The 21,180-nt window shown below is 43.1% G+C and overlaps 1 protein-coding gene across 3 annotated transcripts in view; it reads right to left on the bottom strand.

The window, feature by feature from the left end:
* KDM3B (lysine demethylase 3B) overlaps positions 1-21,180 on the bottom strand; it is an 84,166-nt gene that overhangs the window by 12,094 nt on the left and 50,892 nt on the right. For all 3 annotated transcript variants that reach the window (XM_054488828.1, XM_054488830.2, XM_063665520.1), the window contains exons 12-16: positions 9,558-9,665; positions 7,241-7,368; positions 5,611-5,890; positions 3,990-4,246; positions 599-865 (exon numbers count right to left, since the gene is read on the bottom strand). In XM_054488828.1, the coding sequence (XP_054344803.1) occupies positions 599-865; positions 3,990-4,246; positions 5,611-5,890; positions 7,241-7,368; positions 9,558-9,665 (1,040 nt within the window). The remainder of the gene's footprint in view (positions 1-598; positions 866-3,989; positions 4,247-5,610; positions 5,891-7,240; positions 7,369-9,557; positions 9,666-21,180) is intronic.

Here is a 21,180-nt window from a genome sequence, read left to right as displayed (position 1 = left end):
TAAGGATTTTTCTCTAAAGATGTCATCAATGCCAGATCACCACCTAACAGAAATTTCAACTGCCTTTTTAAGAACACAGAACTATACAGCTTAGAAACAAGAGGATGCAAAGTGTGTTTTTAGTAATCTCCTTGCTTTTATTTATTTATTATTTATTTATTTTTGAGGTGGAATCTTGCTCTGTCACCCAGGCTGGAATGTAGTGGCATGATCTTGGCTCACCGCACCCACTGCTTCCCGGGTAAAGTGATTCTCCTGCCTCACCCACCCAAGCAGCTGGGATTACAGGCACCCACCACCATGCCCAGCTAATTTTTTTTGTATTTTTAGTAGAGACGGGATTTCACCATCTTGGCCAAACTCCTGACCTCAGATGATGCGCCTGCCTTGGCCTCCCAAAGTGCTATTACAGGCGTGAGTCACAGTGCCTGGCCATCTCCTTGCTTTTAAAAACCCAAGACAACTCGAAGTAGCAAGGCTATTACAATAACCTCACTATGTCTAAATCTCCCTGGCAAAAAGAGAGACCTGGAATTGTCCAGGTAGCTGTGGTAGGCAGGCAGAGAGGTGACCCTTGGAACGACTTATTCTTGCTTACCTGACCTTGCTTCCAACACTCCCGGAAGATCTTCCAATTGTTTTTGTTGCTGGGGTCATGGAGACACAGAAGCCTCCCATCACAAAGCCAGGAGTGAGAAGTATGCGGATCTAGCACATTTAACCCCATCACCATCTCCTTCACTTCCTTCTGGGTATCAGTCAAGTTGCAGGCCCGCTTTGAAGCATCTGAGGTTTTCTTATTTTCTACCACTGAGGCAATGATGTGGTCAAGAAAGTTGGGTAGGCTGGCCTTGCTCTTCACTCCCTGCCAGACACAAATCCACCAGGTAAGCTTGACTGAGGCACCATGAGAACGGCATTCAAAAAACTGTCTCACAATCGTATTCACAAGGAGTTCTGACCTATCTGATTAAATTCTACAAAAGTTATTAAAATGTCTTTTACAACGGGAAGGGGGATAATAAGTCAACATCTTAAATTCTTTTATCCTTCATATTTTACCTTAACATTTAGGAAAGAAGAGTATAGAAAGATCCCTTCTGCCTCGAGAGATCTGAGACCTAAGAAATACCTTTGGCATCAGCCATTCAGTATACAAAGCACATATGCATGTAGACTGTAGGGATCATCAAATGCTGTAACTGAGTGGAAAAAGGTCACTTAGTTTGAGGGTTCTAAATTTTTCCTAACCAGCATGCCCAAGGGATACAATACTTCAATTAAGTAACGGAAGTGACTTATCAAGGCAATGGTTTGCTACCAGGGAGTACCTCAATGAAGGGTGTAGCAGAGTGTCCAAGAGGAAGTACATTTTGAAAGCAGTCTCCTACTCTCCAATTTTTTCCTCACTACTATCCCACTGAGAATCACTCACCTGTTTCAGCTGATGGGAAAGCTCAGGCCCAGAGATGAAAGTGACACACCTAAGGTCACAGAACTGAAGGTAGGGAAGCTTTATAAACTGGATAATCCTATGCTTACAGTATTACTAATCCCTATCTCTATAAAGTATGTATAATTATGTAACATCATGGGAGAATTAGAAAAAGAACTGGCGGTATGATGAGCAAGTATACATAAAACGGTACCCAAAGTAATTGTTTTGTTTGCTTTTTAAAATTTACTTATCCCGGCTGGGCACGGTGGCTCACGCCTGTTAATCCCAGCACTTTGGGAGGCCGAGGCAGGTGGATTACTTGAGGTCAGGAGTTCGAGACCAGGCTGGCCAACATGGTGGCCAACCCTGTCTCTACTGAAAATACAAAAATTATCCCAGTGTGGTGGCACATGCCTGTAGTCCCAGCTACTCGCTCAGGAGGCTAAGCAGGAGATTTGCTTGAACCTGGGAAGTGGAGGCTGCAGTGAGCTGAGATCGTGCCACTGCACTCCAGCTTGGGCAACAGAGTGAGACTGTCTCAAAAAAAAAAAAAAGTTACTTATCCAAAAGAGAAACAAATAACCCAAATTGTATAGAGGGCTCAGTCACCCACAATTCATCACATTTCAGCCATTAGTCATAAAACAGAAGAAGAAACATATTTATGTATTCGCTTGAAATGATCTGCAGGACATATAAACTAAAAATCAGAAAAGCAAGGTGTAGAACATTTAGGGGAAAAACATACACATGATAATATCTCGAGAAACACTGGAGACTTCTAGAAAGGGAAACAGGTGGCTGGGAGACAAGGGTGCAAAGGAAACTTTTCGGTCAAAACCTTTTTTATTTTATTTTTTTGAGATGGATCTCCCTCTGTCACCCAGGCTGGAGTGCGGTGGTGCGATCTTGGCTCACTGCAACTTCTGCCTCCCAGGTTCAGGCGATTCTCCTGCCTCAGCCTCCCGAGTAGCTGGGATTACAAGCATGTGCCATCAGGCCTGGCTAATTTTTGTAGTTTTTTTAGTAGAGTCAGGATTTCGCCATGTTGGTCAGGTTAGTCTCGAACTCCTGACCTCAAGTGATCTGTCCGCCTCAGCCTCCCAAAGTGCTGGGATTACAGGTGTGAGCCACCGTGCCCAGCCTCTTTTTTATCTTTTAGATATTGTACCTTGTGAATTCATTCATTCAATAAATGCTTACTAAACATGACTGGATCAAACACCATGGCACTAGGGATATACTACAGAATAGTCAAAAATGCCTTTAGGAGAGGCAAGAAACAGAAAATCAAACATGTAATAGGTCAGATGGTAATGAGTGCTGTGAAAAAAAAAAAAAGCAGGGAAAATCGGTATGTGCAGAACTGACAGTGTGATGGAATTTTAAAAAGGGTGATGTATGAAGAAAGGGTTACTGAAGGTTTAGGTGAGGGAGCTGATGATGAAGCAAGTGAGTTAGTTATATGGGAAAGAAATTCTAGGTGGAGGAAATAACAAGTGAAAAGGCCCTGAAGAGGGAGCATGCCAGGCCATGTTCAAAGAACAGCAAGAAGGTGGGTGTGGCTGGAACGGAGTGAACAGGACAGAGAATGGTAGTTGAAGACAGAGAAGTGACAGGAAGATGAACAGATAGGGCTATGGCCTCATAGTCCAGGTGTGTGACTCTACTCATCTGTAAGCACTGTAAGGACTCTGCTAATCTTATGAGAGAAAGAGGAAGCCCTTGAAGGATTTCGGGCAGAGGTTAAGATATGATCTGACTTATATTTTATTATTTTTCTCCTTTTCATTTCTTTTTTTATTTTTCTTTATTTCTTAATAAAAAGCCTCCCATGGGATGACATATTTTAAAAGAACCTCTCTAGCTACTGTGTTGAAAATACACTGTAGATTGTAAAGGGCAGAAACAAGGGGACCTGTAAGGAATTTATTGCAAAAACTTAGGCAAGATGTTGGCTCAGAACAGAGAGGAAGCAATAGAGCTGATGAAATATGAGTGCATTCTGAATATAGTTTGAAGATCAAATTTGAAAGGATGTGCTACCAAATTAGATATGAAAGGTAAGACAGGCGAGTCCCAAATGATTCTAAGATTTCTGGTGCAAGCAATCACAAGGGCAGAGATGCCACCAACCAGTAGGGGAAAACTAAGGAGAAGCAAGCTTATGGTCAGAAGATCAGGAGTTCAGGCTTAGATGCATTAAAGGTTTGAGACATCTATTAGATATCCAAGAGAATACAATACAAATATACTGTCCAGGTTAAAAAAAAATTAATGCCTGCTATTATCAAGAAAAACAAGCAATCAATGTATTAACTTTTCTGCTGATGACTGAAAAACTTCAAAATCTCAACTTTTACAGACTTCCTAACATGGTACAAAAGGTTCACTACTTAAAAAGATTCCCAAAACTTTAAAGAGAGACCTTGTCGACTTGACAATGTAGAGAACACAAATCACCCGTGTACCCTCTAACCCAATTATCTGATCTCTGATGGTTCTTTCATGGAAAAGCTGCAAAGGCTAGAGTTGCAGAGAGGACACTTACTGCTGAGGATGTAGAGAAGACCGGGGGAAAGGGTATGCCTGTGTCCAAGGGGGTTTGAGGAAGTTTTCCCGGCCCGGAGTGAAGGAGGTCTCGAAGGCTAGACCCTTCGGTTTTGTTGTTGGAGGCAGTGGGACCCAGCAACAGACTGTTAAAAAGCTTTGGAGTCAGCGGAGAGACCTTTGCAGTGGAGTTGAACGAGTCCAGCCCAAAGGGTGAATGAGACTCTTTATTGAGCACCGACCTCAGGGACCCTGCTTCTGTAAGAACATAACCGGGAATAGCATTAGGTACAAAAAGGAATAATCGGCACACAACTGACTCCTAAAAATCAGTCACATGGGAAGGAGGAAAGATTCTCTCCTTTCCCCTGTACCCCCCAAACTGTGTATGGTTTGTTTGGGTCAAGCCTTACAAGCTATAATTATGGGAGGTCTCACAGCCAAGGAGAAACTCTCCTACTACTTCTTTACCAGATCTGAATTTCAAACTCCCTTTTGTCGTCATCCATCTTTCATTTCCCTCACTTCCTAAGACAGTGTTTCAAGTGTATCTTCAGAATACCTGTACTGAAGTCACTTGGAGTGCTTGTTAAAAATGGAGATCTTTACCCCCAGAGATTCTGATTTCATAGTTCTGGGTGGGACACAGGAATCTGCATTTTTAACCATTCCCCAGCTGATTCTTGTGCCCAGTGAAAACTTCTGCTCTAAGTCTAGCTCTCAACCCTGGCTGCATAACAGAACCATCTGAGAAGCTTGTTAAGTCTTGTATATGACTGGGAACGGTGGCTCACGCCTGTAATCCCAGCACTTTGGGAGGCCGAGGCAGGTGTATCACCTGAGGTCGGGAGTTTGAGACCAGCCTGACCAATATGGAGAAACCTCATCTCTATTAAAAATACAAAAAAATTAGCTGGGCGTGGTGGCGCATGCCTGTAATCCCAGCTACTTGGGAGGCTGAGGCAGGAGAATCACTTGAACCTGGGAGACAGAGGCTGCAGTCAGCCAAGATAGCGCATTGCACTCCAGCCGGAACTCCAGGCAACAAGAGCGAAACTCAAAACAAACAAACAAACAAAAAAAACCCCTTGCATAAATTCTGACTAATGAGATCCAGGGTAGGGCCCAGGCATCTGCCTTTTTAGAGAAGTTCCACTTCTAGAAAGAAGTTGAAAGGCAGTCCCACATTTTTTTTTTTTTTTGAGACGGAGTCTCGCTGTTGCCCAGGCTGGAGTGCAGTGGCACGATCTTGGCTCACTGCAGGCTCTGCCCCCCGGGTTCATGCCATTCTCCTGCCTCAGCCTCCCGAGTAGCTGGGACTACAGGCGCCCGCCACCTCGCCCGGCTAATTTTTTTGTATTTTTAGTAGAGACGGGGTTTCACCGTGTTAGCCAGGATGGTCTCGATCTCCTGACCTCGTGATCCGCCCGCCTCGCCTCCCAAAGTGCTGGGATTACAGGCGTGAGCCACCACGCCCGGCCCCAGCAGTCCCTCATTTTTATGTGATTAGCCAGAGAAAGCAAGTAGCATGTTTCATAAATGTGGATGGTAATGTGTGAGTTCAAAGAATCCTGGAAAAAACTCATGATTTCTACCACAGGCAGAGGTTTGGTGCATCTCACCTTTTGTTTCTTCTTTAGCCTTCTGAGTTGCTAAATCTGCCAACCAGTGCAGGGCGGAGGAGGGTGGGGCCGTGTCAGGGCAAGGAGGCCTGATGGCTTTCAGTTCACTATTGCTATTTGATGCCGAACTGTCTGTTTTCAGAGGCTCTTCAGATCTGATGTCAGTGCTGTCGGCTTTGGGAACATGGTCCGGCTCTGCAGTTGTTACTGGCGCCGGTCCTCCTCCGCCAGAGAAGGTAGTTTCGTTTCCAGAAGAGGCACTAGGGTTTATGCTAGGAAGCTAAAATGCAGAAGGACAACATAATTAGAGTGCTGTGCTTGGGTATAAAAAAATACAACACAACTAGTAATGGCTTCACATACTAAATTGGTCTGGGAAGAATAATCTGTCATGTAAACTGGCATTTCATACATTATTTAATTCAACATGTATTTATTGAGTCCTACAACATGCCAGAAACCAGGCTAGGTTCTGTGGAAAGATCAGTGAACAAGGCTTGAAGTTTGTAATCTAAAATAAAGAGTTAGCATGCCTGACACAATTTCTGCAATGGTGAATTGGTAATTTAAATGACCTCGTAGTGCTGTTCTTAGGATTACATAAAATAGCATATGCAAAGGGCTTAGCATAGTTCCGACACAGATAAATGCTAAATAAATGTTTATTACTCTTATTGATTTTTCTAAATAATTTGCTCTATCTATTTACATACTCTATATAGTCAACTCTACTGAAAATATATCTCAAGACCCCTCAGCATTAATCCCTGTGCCTCTTATCATCAACGATGTGTTGTAGCAGTGTTGCCAGAAAGGCCATGGAATGTAAGCAGTTGGTTGTGCATGTCCGAAAAGAAAACCAGGCCAGGTGCAGTGGCTCATGCCTGTAATCTCAGAATCTTGGGAGTCCAAGGTGGGTGGATCACTTGATGTCAGGAGTTTGAGACCAGCCTGAGCAACATGGTGAAACCGTCTCTACTACAAATAAAAAAATTACCCAGGTGTGGTGGCGCATGCCTGTAGTCCCAGCAACTTGGGAGGCTGAGGCATGAGAATCACTTGAATCTGGGAGGCAGAGGTTGCAGTGAGCCGAGATCATGCCACTGCACTCCAGTATGGGCAACAGAGCAAGACTCTGTCTCAAAAAAAAAAAAAAAAAAAAAAACCAAAACCAAAACTGACAAAGCAATGTGAAAACCACTGCCTCTGAACCCAACTCAGTGAGCCAATCTTCATATTTCTGTCTTCTGCACCTGAGATGAATCCAGTGATAGGGACCATGTACCTTCTCAGATAAGACTCAAGAAGACCAGCAGTATTCTTAGCAATCTTTTCTATATTCTTTAGCCATACAAAGACCCTGAGGTATGTATCTTGACAAGATGCTAAGAATCTCTTTGTGCTACCAGTCAACCATGAACTGGTTTTAAGATGAAGAGAAACTGTACCAATCAGGGGTAATTAAAATCCTTTGAGTAAAGTTATTTAAGCTCTCTCTAGAAAGGCTTCTCTATCTCCTGATTCCTCAGGAATCCTACAGTAGCCTGGCATAACAGAGTTGAAAAGGGGGCATTTCCTGGTACAAAAAAATTTAAGCTTCACTTAGTTATACCCACACACACCAGTTTACCTGTGACATCCCATTGGTGACGGCAGGTCTCAATACAGATTTGTTCTGTCGACTGATACAAGGGCAGTTTGCTTTAATTCCCCACTTGCCCCGGGCAGCATGTACCATGTCTCCAATATTATAAAGAGCTGAGAAAAAAGGTAACAATAAAAATAACACCAGAATACTCATATATGCCACATATTATGCTAAGAGTGTTCTTTACATTATCTCCCTCAATCCTTACCACATTTCAATAACGTAACTGCTTTTATCTTCAATTTTTGATGATCAAACTGAGACTGAGAGAAGTTAGGCCATTTGCTCAAGTATATAAAGCTGGTAAACGGAAGCATTAAGACTTTAGCCCAGGTATATCTACCCCTAAAGTTCTGTTACTTTTAAGCACTAAGCTACACCCCTTTCCCTCTTCTAGTAAACATTAACACGGTATCCTCCAGGAGAAACTCTAGGGGTAGATTCTCTAGTGTCCAAAATTATAAATATTGGCCAGGTGTGGTGGCTCACGCCTCTAATCCCAGCACATGGGAGGCCAAGGCGGAAGAATTGCTTTGAGGTCAGGAGTTTGAGGCCAACCTGGCCAACATGGTGAAACCCCATCTCTACTAAAAATACAAAAATTAGCTGGGCATGATGGTGCATGCCTGTAATTCTAGCTACTTGGGAGGCTGAGGCATGAGAATCGCTTGATTCTAGGACGTAGAGGTTGCAATGAGCTGAGATTGTGCCACTGTACTCCAGCCTGGGCAGCAGGGTGAGACTCCATCCCAAAGAGTGTAAACATTTGGAATTGTATACTTTACTGTAAGTTATACCTTAAAAAAAAAGGTAAAAACTAATAGATCAATGTAAACTTTATATGGGTAAATATTTAACTATACTAAGAGCTGCAGGGAGCAGGCATCCTACCACTGCACTCAGGAAACCCTTTGGCTTAGAAGCAGTGGGGTATAAGGGATCCAGGGGGATGCTCCAGCAAAGTTTTCTTTGTTTTTTTTTTTTTTTTTTTTGAGACAGAGTCTCACCATATCGCCTAGGCTGTAGTACAGTGGCGTGATCTTGGCTCACTGCAACCTCCGCCTCCTGGGTTCAAGCAATTCTCCCGCCTCAGCCTCCCTAGTAGTTGGGATTACAGGTGCCTACCACCATGCCTGGCTAATTTTATATTTTTAGTAGAGGCGGAGTTTCATCATGTTGGCCAGGCTGGTCTCGAACTCCTGACCTCAAGTGATTCACCCGCCTCAACCTCCCAAAGTGCTGGGATTACAGGTGTGAGCCACCATGCCTGGCCTGTGGCAAAGTTTTCTTAAGTGGAGGATAATATAGGCAGTAGTTTGGCAGAGTCATCATCTTCAATGGATGTATGTTAATGGAAGTACAGAAGCTAGGCATACAGAAATTCTGGAAGAATCACTGAAGTAAACTGGGATTGTGACACAAACATAACCATTCATTCCTACTGCTGAGCAAGCTGTCTTCCTCATAGATTCAAGATATCTTATTATCTTCAGCTGGATTTATTTTATTTTTTAATTATATGAGATGGGGTCTTGCTATGTTGACCAGTCTGGTTTTGAACTCCTGGCTTCAACTGATCCTCCAATCTTGGCCTCCCAAAGTGCTGGGATTACAGGCATGAGCTACCATACCTGACCATTTTAGCTGTTTTACAAGCCTAAAACCAGAAGTCTTTCTGAAAGCCTAGGCACTGGCTTTTTCATTCTGGTCCAGCCAACCACAGGAATGTGAAATGATATCTGGAAACAAGACCAGGTCCTCTGATCAGAAATGGGGAGCAGAGTGTGCAGTGGCCACGTGCACACTAACACATATCTAAAGATCCAAATTTGGCTGAGCATGGTGGCTCACAGTTATACTCCCAGTACTTTGGGAGGCTGAGGTGGGAGGGTCATTTGAGGCCAGGAGTTCAAGACCAGCCTGTGCAACATATTGGGACCCCATCTCTGAAAAAAAAAAAAAAATTAAATTAAATAATAAGCCAGGTGTGGTGGTGCATGCCTGTAGTCCTAGCTATTTGGCAGGCTGAGGTGGGAGGATCAGTTGAGGTCAGGAGTTCAAGGCTGCAGTAAGCTATGACCACAGCACTGCACTCCAGCCTGGGTGACAGAGCAGATAGTTTCTTCAATAATAATAATAATAATGATAATAATAATAATAAAGATGCAAATTCTCGGAGAAATCTGATGATGCTTAAAAGAAAAAAATGAGGCTAAATCATTTCAAAAAATTTTATGGTGTATGGCTATCTCAACTAAAAACATTTCTTCCACCAAATCTAAAAAAGGAATTTCCTTACCTGTGCCAGGAATAATTTGTGTGGGCATGAGATTCTCTGGCTCGTGGGACTGTCCCTTTGCACACTTCAACCAGGAGAAAACTTCTTCATCACCCATCTCTTCTGTCTCTGAAATAGAAATGATTTCACTTATTTTATAAGGGTCACAAAAATGGATCCTTCTCAGTGAATGGGAGTATCAGAACCCCAAAGGCCAATTTTCTCATGGCCGAAGGAGATAACAGCTAACTTAAAAAAACAAAAAGCCCCTGCTTTACTGAGATTTTATTTATTTATTTATTTTTGAGACAAGGTTTGGCTCTATCATCCATGCTGGAGTCTAGTGGCTTGATCATGGCTCACCGCAACCTCCGCCTCTCCGGCTCAAGCCATCCTCCCACCCTAGCCTGCAGAGTAGCTGGGACTACAGGAGTGCACCATCACCCCCGACTAATGTTTGTATTTTTTTGTAGAGATGGAGTTTCGCCATGTTGCCCAGGCTGGTCTCCAACTCCTGGGCTCAAGTTCCTGGGCCTGCCTTGGCTTCCCAAAGTGCTGGGATTACAGGCATGAGTCACTGTGCCCAACCTAAGGTATAATTTATAAAGAATAAATCCAGCAATTTAAAGTGTTTACTTCAGTGAGTTTAGAGAAACTGAATGAACTACCACAATCATGCCATCGAACCTCTATATTCCATCTCCAAAAGTTCTCTCAGGCTCTTTGCAGTCAATTCTCTTCCCTCAAGCCCTGGCCATCAGTGATCAACTTTATAATACTAAAGTTTTGCTCTTGGCTGGGCGCAGTGGCTCAAGCCTGTAATCCCAGCACTTTGGGAGGCCGAGGCGGGCAGATCATGAGGTCAGGAGATTGAGACCATCCTGGCTAACACGGTGAAACCCTGTCTCTACTAAAAATACAAAAAATTAGCCAGGTGTGGTGGCGGGCGCCTGTGGTCCCAGCTACTCGGGAGGCTGAGGCAGGAGAATGGAGTGAACCCGGGAGGTGGAGCTTGCAGTGAGCTGAGACCACACCACTGCACTCCAGCCTGGGCGACAGAGCGAGACTCCATCTCAAAAAAAAAAAAATAAGTTTTGCTTTTCAAAAATTTCATATAAATGGAAGCATGTAGGATGCAGTCTTTGTGTTGGGTTTCTTTCACTTAGCATAATGCTTTTGAGTCATCTATATTGTTGTGTGTATTAGTAATTCATTCCTTTGTATAGCTGAGTAGTATTCCATGACAGGAATGTACCATAACTTGTTTATCTATTCATCAGCTGGTGAACATTTGCAGTGTTTCCAATTTTTGGCTATTATAAATAAAGCTGCTACACGGCTGGGTGCAGTGGCTCACACCTGTAATACCAACACTTTGGGAGGCCGAGATGGGCTCAGGAACTTGAGCCCAGGAGTTTGAGACCAGCCTGGGCAACATGGCAAAAAAAAAAAAAAAAAAAAATTAGCCAAGCATGGTGGTACATGCCTGTGGTCCCAGCTACTTGGGAGGCTGAGGTAGGAGGATTGTTTGAGCCTGGGAGGTGGAGGCTGCAGTAAGCAGAGATCGCTCCACTGCACTCCAGCCTGGGCAACAGAGACCCTGTCTCAAAAACAAAAAACAAAAAATAAATAAATAAATAAATAAAGCAGCTATAAACATTCATGTATAGGTCTTTCTGTGGAAATGTTTTTATTTCTCTTGTAAATACCTAGCAGTGGGATGCCAGGTCATATGGTACATTTTAGCTTTATAACTTTGTAAGAAATGACCTTATTGCTTTCCAAAGTGATGGTACCAATCTGCATTCCTACCAGCAATATTTAAGAGGTCTACTTCTACATCCTTGATAATACTTGATACTGTCCGGTTTTCTTTTTCTTTTTTTTTTTTTTTTGAGATGGAGTCTCGCTTTGTCGCCCAGGCTGAAGTGCAGTGGCATGATCTCGGCTCACTGCAACCTCTGCCCCCCGGTTCAAGCAATTCTCCTGCCTCCGTCTCCCGAGTAGCTGAGACTACAGGTGCGTGCCACTATGCCCAACTAATTTTTTGTGTTTTTCATAGAGACAGGGGTTCAATGCTAGCCAGGATGGTCTCAATCTTCTGACCTCGTGATCCACCCGCGTCGGCCTCCCAAACTGCTGGGATTACAGGTATGAGCCACCACGCCTGGCCAATACTGTCAGTTTTAAGAATTTTAGCCATTCTAGTGGACATAATAATTTCTCATTATGGTTTTAATTTGTATTTCCCAAATTAATTACAATTTTTCCCATGTACTTACCTGCCATCGATCTATCTTTTTTGGTGACGTATCTGTTCAAACCTTTTTAAAACTAGCTTGGGCTGGCATGGTGGCTCACACCTGTAGCACTTTGGGAGGCCAATGTGGAAGAATCGCTTGAGCGTAAAAGTTAAAGACCAAGATGGGCAACACAGTGAGACCCCATTTCTACAAAACCAAACCAAAACAACAACAATAACAAAAAAATGGGCTTGTTTGCTCAGGCTGGTGTCAAACTCCTGCTGGACTCTGGCGATCCTTCTGTCTCAGCCTCCCAGGTAGCTGGTATTATAGGTGTACACCACTGTGCACAGCAGCTTTTCATTTTCTCTTTTTTTGGAGACAGGGTCTCACTCTGTCACCCAGGCTGGAGTGTAATGGCACGATCATGGCTCACTGCAGCCTCAACCTCCCAGGGTTAAATAATTCTCCCACCTCAGCCTCCTGAGTAGCTGGGACCACAGGTGAAAGCCACCACGTCTCGCTAATTTTTAAATTTTTTTGTAGAGATGAGGTCTCCATGTTGCCTAGGCTGGTCTTGAACTCCTGGGCTCAAGCAATCCCACTGCCTTGGCCTCCGTAATTGTTGGGATTACAGGTTATAGGCCACTGTGCCTGGGCTATTTTCATTTTCTTAAATGTGTCCTTTTTTTTTGGAGACGGGGTCTCACTCTTTTGCCCAGGCTGGAGTGCAGTGGTGTAATCTCGGCTCACTGCAACCTCTGCTTCCTGGGTTCAAGCGATCCTCCTGCCTCAGCCTCCCAAGCAGCTGGGATTACAGGTGCCCGCCACCACGCCCGGCTAATTCCTTGTATTTTTAGTAGAGACAGGGTTTCACCATGTTGGCCAGGCTGGTCTCGAACTCCTGACCTCATGTGATCCACCTGCCTTGGCCTCCCAAAGTGCTGGGATTACAGGCATGAGCCACTGTGCCCAGACTTTACGTGTCTTCTGAAAAAGTAAAGTTTTAAACTTTTATATTAGGCCGAGCACAATGGCTTGTGCCTGTAATCCCAGCACTTTGGGAGGTCGAGGCAGGTGGATCACCTGAGATCAGGAGTTCAAGACCAGCCTGGCCAGCATGGTGAAATGGTGAAACCCTGTCTCTACTAAAAATACAAAAAAATTGGCTGGGGGTGGTGGCGGGCACCTGTAATCCTGGCTGCTCAGGAGGCTGAGGCAGGCGGATCGCTTGATCCTGGGAGGTGGAAGCTGCAGTGAGCTAAGATTGCACCACTGCACTCCAGCCTGGGCGACAGGACGAGACCTCGTCTCAGAAAAAAAAAAAAAAATTAAAAGAATAAAAAATAAACTTTTATATTTTTCATTTGCATTGTGTTCTAAGAAATATTTCTTTAGTGCAAGGATACAAATATTTTATTTATTTCTAGAAGTTTTAGTTTTAGCTTTTATGTTTAGGCCTATGGTCCACTTAGAGTTAGTATTTTATATATGGTGGGAAGTAAAGACAGAGGTTTGTGGGCGGCAAGCCACCCAGGCGCCGAGGCAAGAGACCAAGGACACAAGCTGTTCCAGTATAATAAAATATAAAACAAGAATAGTTATACCAGATATAGATCTTAGATATGATTATATATGAATATCATTAATCATTAGTTGGTAGTAATTACTCTTTATCCCAATATTATAATAATCCTCGCTCTATAATCATAACCTAGGAAAAACCAGGCCATACAGAGATAGGAGCTGAGGGAACATAGTGAGGTGTGACCAGAAGACAAGAGTGCTAGCCTTCAGTTATGCCTGGACAGGGCCACCAGAGGGCTCCTTGGTCTAGTGGTGATGCCAGCGTCTGGGAAGACGCCCGTTGCCAGGCGGACCGTGGTCTAGCGGTAGCGAAAAGTGTCAAGGAACAACACCCACTACTTAGCAGACCGTGAAAGGGAGTCTCCTTTTCCCTGGGAGAGTTTAGAGAAAACTCTGCTCCTCCACCTCTTGTGGACGGCCTGACATTAGTCAGGCTTGCCCACAGTTATCCGGAGGCCTAACCGTCTCCCTGTGATGCTATGCTTCAGTGGTCACACTCCTAGTCTGCCTTCATGTTCCATCCTGTACACCTGGCTCTGCCTTCTAAATAGCAGTAGAAAATTAGTGAAAGTACTAAAAGTCTCTGATATGCAGAAATAATGGCGTAAGCTGTCTTTCTCTTTGTCTCCTCTCTCTCTCTGCCTCAGCTGTCAGGCAGGGAAGGGCCCCCTGTCCAGTGGACACGTGACCCACGTGACCTTACCTATCATTGGAGATGACCCACACTCTTTACCCTGCCCCTTTTGCTTTGTATCCAATAAATAACAGCACAGCCAGACATTCGGGGCCACTACCGGTCTCCGCACATTGGTGGTAGTGGTCCCCCGGGCCCAGCTGTCTTTTCTTTTATCTCTTTGTCTTGTGTCTTTATTTCTACACTCTCTCGTCGCCGCACACGGGGAGAGACCCACCGACCCTGTGGGGCTGGTCCCTGCAGAGGTTCCTCTTTTTTTTTTGGAACATGGATATACAATTGTTCCAGTACCATTTGTTGAAAGGGCTATCTTTCCCTCACTGAACTACCCTGGCACCTTTGTCACAATTGATTATGTATGTGTGGGTTTACTTCTAGATTGTTTTCTGTTCCCTTACCACAGTGTCTTAATTACTGTAGCTTTAATATTAATTCTTGAAATATAGTACAAGTCCTTCAACTTGAATCTATTTCAAAATTGTTATGGGTATTCTAGATCCTCTGTATTTCATATACATTTCAGAACCATCTTGTCAATTTCTACAAAATGGCCTACTGAGACTTTGATTTGGAATTGCATTTAATTACATATCAATTTAGAAGAAGTGACATCTTAGTATTCAACCCTCTATTTTTCTTTTCTTTTCTTTTTTTTTTTCTTTTAAGACGGAGTTTCACTCATTGCCCAGGCTAGAGTACAATGGTATGATCTCAGCTCACCGCAACCTCTGCCTCCCGGGTTCAAGCGATTCTCCTGCCTCAGCCTCCCAAGAAGCTGGGATTACAGGCATGTGCCACCATGCCTGGCTAATTTTGTATTTTTAGTAGAGACAGGGTTTCTCCATGTTGGTCAGGCTGGTCTCGAACTCTCGACCTCAGGTGATCTGCCTGCCTCGGCCTCCCAAAGCGCTGGGATTACAGGCGTGAGTGAGCCACGGCGCCTGGCCTATTTTTCATTATTATTATTTTTTCTTTATCTTTTAACAATTTTTTTGTAGAGATGGGATCTTGCTGTGTTGCCCAGGCTGGTCTCAAACTCCTGGCCTCAACTGATTCTCCCACTTCAGCTTCCCAAAGTGCTAGGATTACAGACATGAGCCACCACACGCAGCCCATATTCAATCTTTGGATCTGCAGATATGGTATATCTTTTCATTTATTTAGGTATTCTTTCTCTCAGTAATATGTTGTAGTCTTCAGTGTATGTGTCTTGTAGGTATTGGCTAAATTTGTCCCTAAGCACTTCATGATTTTATGATGCTATTGTAAATAACACCGCAGTGCAATCTTGGCTCACTGAAGCTTCTGCCTCCCAGGTTCAAGGAATTCTCCTGCTTCAACCTCCCATTACATTTCAATTTCTAATTGTTCATTGCTATCATACAGAAAAATAATTGATCTCTGTATGTTGACTTTGTATCATGTAATATTGAAAAAAACTCATTATAATATTAGCTTTCTTGTAGATCTCTGGATTTCTACATAGATGATCATGTTGTCTGAGAATAAAAATCATTTCACTTCTTTCCAATCTGAATCTTTTTTTGTTTTCCTTTCCCCCTTTTTCCCTTTTATTTCTTCATACTGACCACTAACTCCAGTAAAATACTGAATAGAAGTTACAAAAGCAGACATCCTTGCTTTGTTCCTGAACCTAAGAGGAAGAAGTCAATCTTTCATATTACATATGATATTCTACTTATACATAGTTGTGTTTTTCAAACATTATTTCATTATCATTCTCCAAAGAGCCTTTTCAGACTTTGTTTTGTGGTCATTGTGCTCTCCACCCAAGAAATTTTAATACCAGATATACTATATCTGTTTATGTATTATGGTCCCCTGAAAGGGCACAAAAAATTGTTAACATTTTAGATTCTCCCTCCCAAGCAAGAGCCAGTTTTCACCTGATGAGAATGCATAGCCTAGGTTTTTGATAATTTAGACAAATGATTTTTCTGCTATGTCTTGAGATCATGTGGTTATTTTTTAGTCTACTAATATAGTGGACTGCACTGATTTTCACGTGAACCCCATTTGTTCATGATGTATTATTCTTTTTATGTATCTCTTGACTTAAACTTGCTTAAGTTTTATAAAATATTTTTACATCTATGTTCATGACAGATACTGGGGATGTAACTTTCTATGCTTCTCATGTCTTTATTTGGTTTTGATATTAGTACAATGCTGGCTTCATAAAACAAGCTGTTAAGTGTTTCCTCCTATTTTCTGAAAGACTGTGTGTATAATTGATATTATTTCCTCCTTAAATGTTTGCTATAATTTACTAGTAAGGCCACCATCTAGACCTTAAGTTTTCTTTGTTGAAAGATTTTTTAAATTATAAATTCAATTTTTCTTTTTTTTTTTTTAAGGAGTGTAGGAGCAAAGGTTTAATAGGCAAAAAAAAAAAAAAAAAAAAAAAAAAAGACAGAGAAAGTAAAACAGCTCTCTCTCTAGTGAGAGACGGGACTCCCGAGAGGAAAAGACCAGCTGGTGGCAGATGTGCTGGATTTTACTCAGGTTTGAGGAGGCGGTGTCTGATTTACATATGGATTCCAGATTGGTTCAATCAGGTATGATGTTTATATAGCTTTAGGGGAAGGCTGGCTACCCCACCCTAATGTTGTTATGCAAATGAACTTTCTCCTTGGCTGATGCTATCTTGTCTGCTCCTTACTGTACATGTGGTTGACAAAGAGAAGGGAAGATGAAGCTCCCATCTTCAACATGATTTCATAACTGCTAACATCTATGTCTGCAACTGAATTTTACAGGCTGCTCTTTGTTAGAAAGAAAATAATTTGGGGCTGCTTTTCATTAAATGGAAAACCTTACCAAGGACTTCTGTACCCTCAGTATCCACCTAAGTAATTTCTTCTTAACACCTGTATCATTCCCCCCTCTGGAGTGGTAATCCTAACTACTATTAGGGGCTGTTGGATGAGGACTCTTTCTGGCTACTTCCTGCTGAAAAGAGGTGTTGTGTGGGGAACAGCAGGTAGGGCTCCTCCTGGGGCTGATCTAAGAGTCCTCCGAAGAAAGGCACGCCCATGTGTGGTTCTGTCTGCAGCACCATTTGGAGTTTGATTGCTGTTAGCCATTCCGATAGGTTGTAACACTGGTTTGCCTCCACCAGATGTTGCGTTTTGATGAATGCTGTACCTTGATATCTGGGACCAGGTCCCCAGTATGAAGCAGCTACGTTGTCTAGGGTAAATACCTGAGGTTCATCATCTCGTGCCAGGAAAATTTTGGACACGGACACACATGAGGAATTTAGGAGTGGAGGTTTAACAGGCAAAAGAGAGAAAGATAAAGAAAGGAAAACAGCTCTCTCTCTAGTGAGAGAGAGGGGGCTTCCAAGAGGAAAAGACCAAGTTCTTAATGTAAAGTTATTTAGGTTCTCTATTTGTTCTCAAGGGAATTTTGATGGTTTGTGTTTTTCATGGAATTTGTCCATTATATCTAATAAGCTCTAAAAGTTATTGGCATAGGCTGGGCGTGGTGGCTCACACCTGTAATCCCAGCACTTTGGGAGGCTGAGGCAGGCAGGCTGCCTGAGGTCAGGAGTTCGAAACCTGCCTGACCAACATGCCAAAACCCCGTCTCTACTAAAAATACAGAAATTAGCTAGGTTTGGTGGCATGCACCTGTAATCCCAGCCACTTGGGAGGCTGGGGCAGGAGAATCGCTTGAACCCGGGAGATGGAGGTTGCAGTGGGCTAAGATCGTGCCACTGCACTCCAGCCCAGGCGACAGAGATAGACGATGTCTTAAAAAAAAAAAAAAAAAAAAAAAATTATTGGCATAATAACGTTCATAATTTTACTTATCCTTTTAATGTCTAAAAGATATGTATTGAGGTCCTCACATTCTTTTTTTTTTTTATTATTAAACAGATACGGTGTTACTATGTTCCCCTGCTGGTCTCAAACTCCTGGATTCAAGTGATCCTCCCACCTAAGACTCTCAAGTAGATGAGAGTATAGGCACACGCCACGGTGCCTGCATCTCTCATTCTCTCATTGGTAAACTATACCTTCTCTTTTTCTTCATGTAGGCAGAAGATTAGCACATATAAAATATCTTTTTCTCATTTATACTCTTTTAAAAAGTTAATTGTTTAACTTTTCTTTTTTTTTTTTTTATTGAGACGGAGTTTCACTCTTGTTGCCTAGGCTAGAGTGCAATGTCGCGACCTCAGCTCACTGCAACCTCCACCTAAGTGATTCTCCTGCCTCAGCCTCCTGAGTAGCTAGGTCTACAGGTGCCCGCCACCACGCTCAGCTAATTTTGTTTGTATTTTTAGTAGAGACAGGGTTTCACTGTGTTGGCCAGGCTGGTCTCAAACTCCTGACCTCAGGTGATCCACCTGCCTCAGCCTCCCAAAGTACTGGGATTACAGGCGTGAGCCACTGTGCCTGACCTTAACTTTTCTTTTTTTGAGACAGGGTTGCACTCTGTCACCCAGGCTGGAATGCAGTGGTGCAATCATGGCTCACTACAGCCTCAACCTTCTGGGCTCAGGTGATCCTCTCCCATCAGCCTCTGAGTATAGTTGGGACCACAGGTGTGTGCCACCACGCCCAGCTAATTGTTAAATTTTTTGTAGAGATGGGAGTCTTGCTATGTTGCCCAGGCTGGTCTTGAACTCCTGGCCTCAAGTAATCCCCATCTTGACTTCTCAAAGTGTTGGGATTGCAGGTGTGAGCCACCAAACCTAGCCAGACCCATTTCTTTTTGGTTTCATTTTTCCTGCCTTCTTTTGAACCACTTACATATTTTTTGTGATTTGATTTTGTTTTCCATTTTGGACTTATTAGCTATATTTCTTTGTTTTTAAGTGGTTGCTTCAGCATTTTCAGTATTAATCTTCAACTTATCAGAGTCTATCTTCAAATATTAATTTCACTTTACATAAAGTGTAAGATCCTTATAAAACTATACTTCCATTTTTCCCTCTTTTCCTCTGTGCTATTATATATTTGAATTTTACATAATATAAACCCCAAAATATATTGTTACTATTTTTGCTTTTAAACAATTAACTTTTAAAAAGATTATTAATGAGAAAAAGAGATCTTTTATATATACTCATATATACCATGTAGGATGTTCTTCGTTACTTTGTGTAAGTTCTGATTTCCGTATCATTTTCTTCTGCCTGAATAACTGCCTTTAACTTTATTATCATGTGGATCTGCTGGTGGTGCATTCCATCAGCTTTTCTTGGTTTGAGAAAAGCTGGTAGAATGGTCACTTGTTTTTTTTTATTTTTTATTATTATACTTTAAGTTTTAGGGTACATGTGCACAATGTGCAGGTTAGTTACATACGTATACATGTGCCATGCTGGTGTGCTGCACCCATTAACTCGTCATTTAGCATTAGGTATATCTCCTAATGCTATCCCTCCTCCGTCCCCCCACCCCACAATGGTCCCCAGAGTGTGATGTTCCCCTTCCTGTGTCCATGTGTTCTCATTGTTCAATTCCCATCTATGAGTGAGAACATGCGGTGTTTGGTTTTTTGTCCTTCGGATAGTTTACTGAGAATGATGATTTCCAATTTCATCCATGTCCCTACAAAGGACATGAACTCATCATTTTTTATGGCTGCATAGTATTCCATGGTGTATATGTGCCACATTTTCTTAATCCAGTCTATCATTGTTGGACATTTCGGTTGGTTCCAAATCTGTTGCCTACGCTAGAGTGCAGTGAAGTGATGATGGCTCACTGCGGCCTCAACCTCTCAGCTCAAGTGATCCTCCCACCTCAACCTCCCAAGTAGCTGCGACCACAGGCATGTGTCACCATGCCCGGCTACTTTTTAAAAATATCTGTGGCGGGGCGTGGTGGCTCACGCCTGTAATCCCAGCACTTTGGGAGGCTGGGGCGGGTGGATCACGAGATCGGGAGTTCAAGACCAGCCTGCCAACATAGTGAAACCCTATCTCTACTAAAAGTACAAAAATTAGCCAGGCGTGGTGGCAGGAACCTGTAATCCCAGCTACTTGGGAGGCTGAGGCAGGAGAATCACTTGAACCTGGGAGACAGAGGTTGCAGTGAGCCGAGATCACACCACCGCACTCCAGCCTGGTCGACAGTGCGACACTCCGTCTCAAAAAAAAAAAAAAAAAATTTGTAGGCCGGGCACGGTGGCTCATGCCTGTAATCCCAGCAATTTGGGAGGTTGAGATGGGCAGATCACCTGAGGTCAGGAGTTTGAGACCAGCCTGATTAATTAACATGGCGAAACCCTGTCTCTACTAAAAATACAAAAAAACCCACAAAAATTAGCAGGGCATGGTGGCACATGCCTGTAATCCCAGCTACTTGAAGGGGCTGAGGCAGGAGAATAGCTTGAATTCGGGAAGAGGAGGTTGTAGTGAGCAGAGTTCGCGCCCCTGCACTCCAGCCTGGGAGACAGTCAGATTCCATCTCAAGAAAAAAAAGGAAAAAACAAAACAAAACAAGAAAGTTCATTCCATTGTTTTCTGTTGTCTTCTGGCCTACAGGACTTCTGATAAATTGGCTGTCATTCTTTTTCTTTTTTTTTAGATGGAGTTTTGTTCTTGCTGCCCAGGCTGAAGTGCAATGGCATGACCTTGGCTCACCACAACCTCGGCTTCCCAGGTTCAAGTGATTCTCCTGCCTCAGCCTCCCGAGTAGCTGGGACCACAGGCGTGTGCCACCACACCCAGCTAATTTTGTATTTTTAGTAGAGACAGGATTTCACCATGTTGGCCAGGTTGGTCTCGAACTCCCGACCTCAGGTGATCCGCCCACCTCGGCCTCCCAAAGTGCTGGGATTACAGGCACGAGCCACGGCACCCAGCCAGGCTGTCATTCTTATCTTTGTTACTCTACACAAAATGTGCTTTGGTGTGGTTTTCTTAATGTTTCTACTGTTTGGAGTTTGTTAATTTTGTGTTTACATAATTTTCACCAAATCTGGAAATTTTTTGGTTTTATTTAAATATTTTTTCTGCCTCTGCTCTCCCACTTTTTCTGAAACTCTACTTGTGTCTGGCAGACCACCTGATATTTCCTGCAGTTCTACAAGGCATTCTTCAATTAATAAATGTAGGTCATTTTTCTCTGTGCTTTGT

The sequence above is a fragment of the Pongo pygmaeus genome, chromosome 4 (genome assembly GCF_028885625.2).
Source record: "Pongo pygmaeus isolate AG05252 chromosome 4, NHGRI_mPonPyg2-v2.0_pri, whole genome shotgun sequence".
NCBI lineage: Eukaryota > Metazoa > Chordata > Mammalia > Primates > Hominidae > Pongo > Pongo pygmaeus.
Note: the sequence above shows the minus strand (reverse complement) of the source record. Positions and strands in the feature narration are given on the sequence as shown.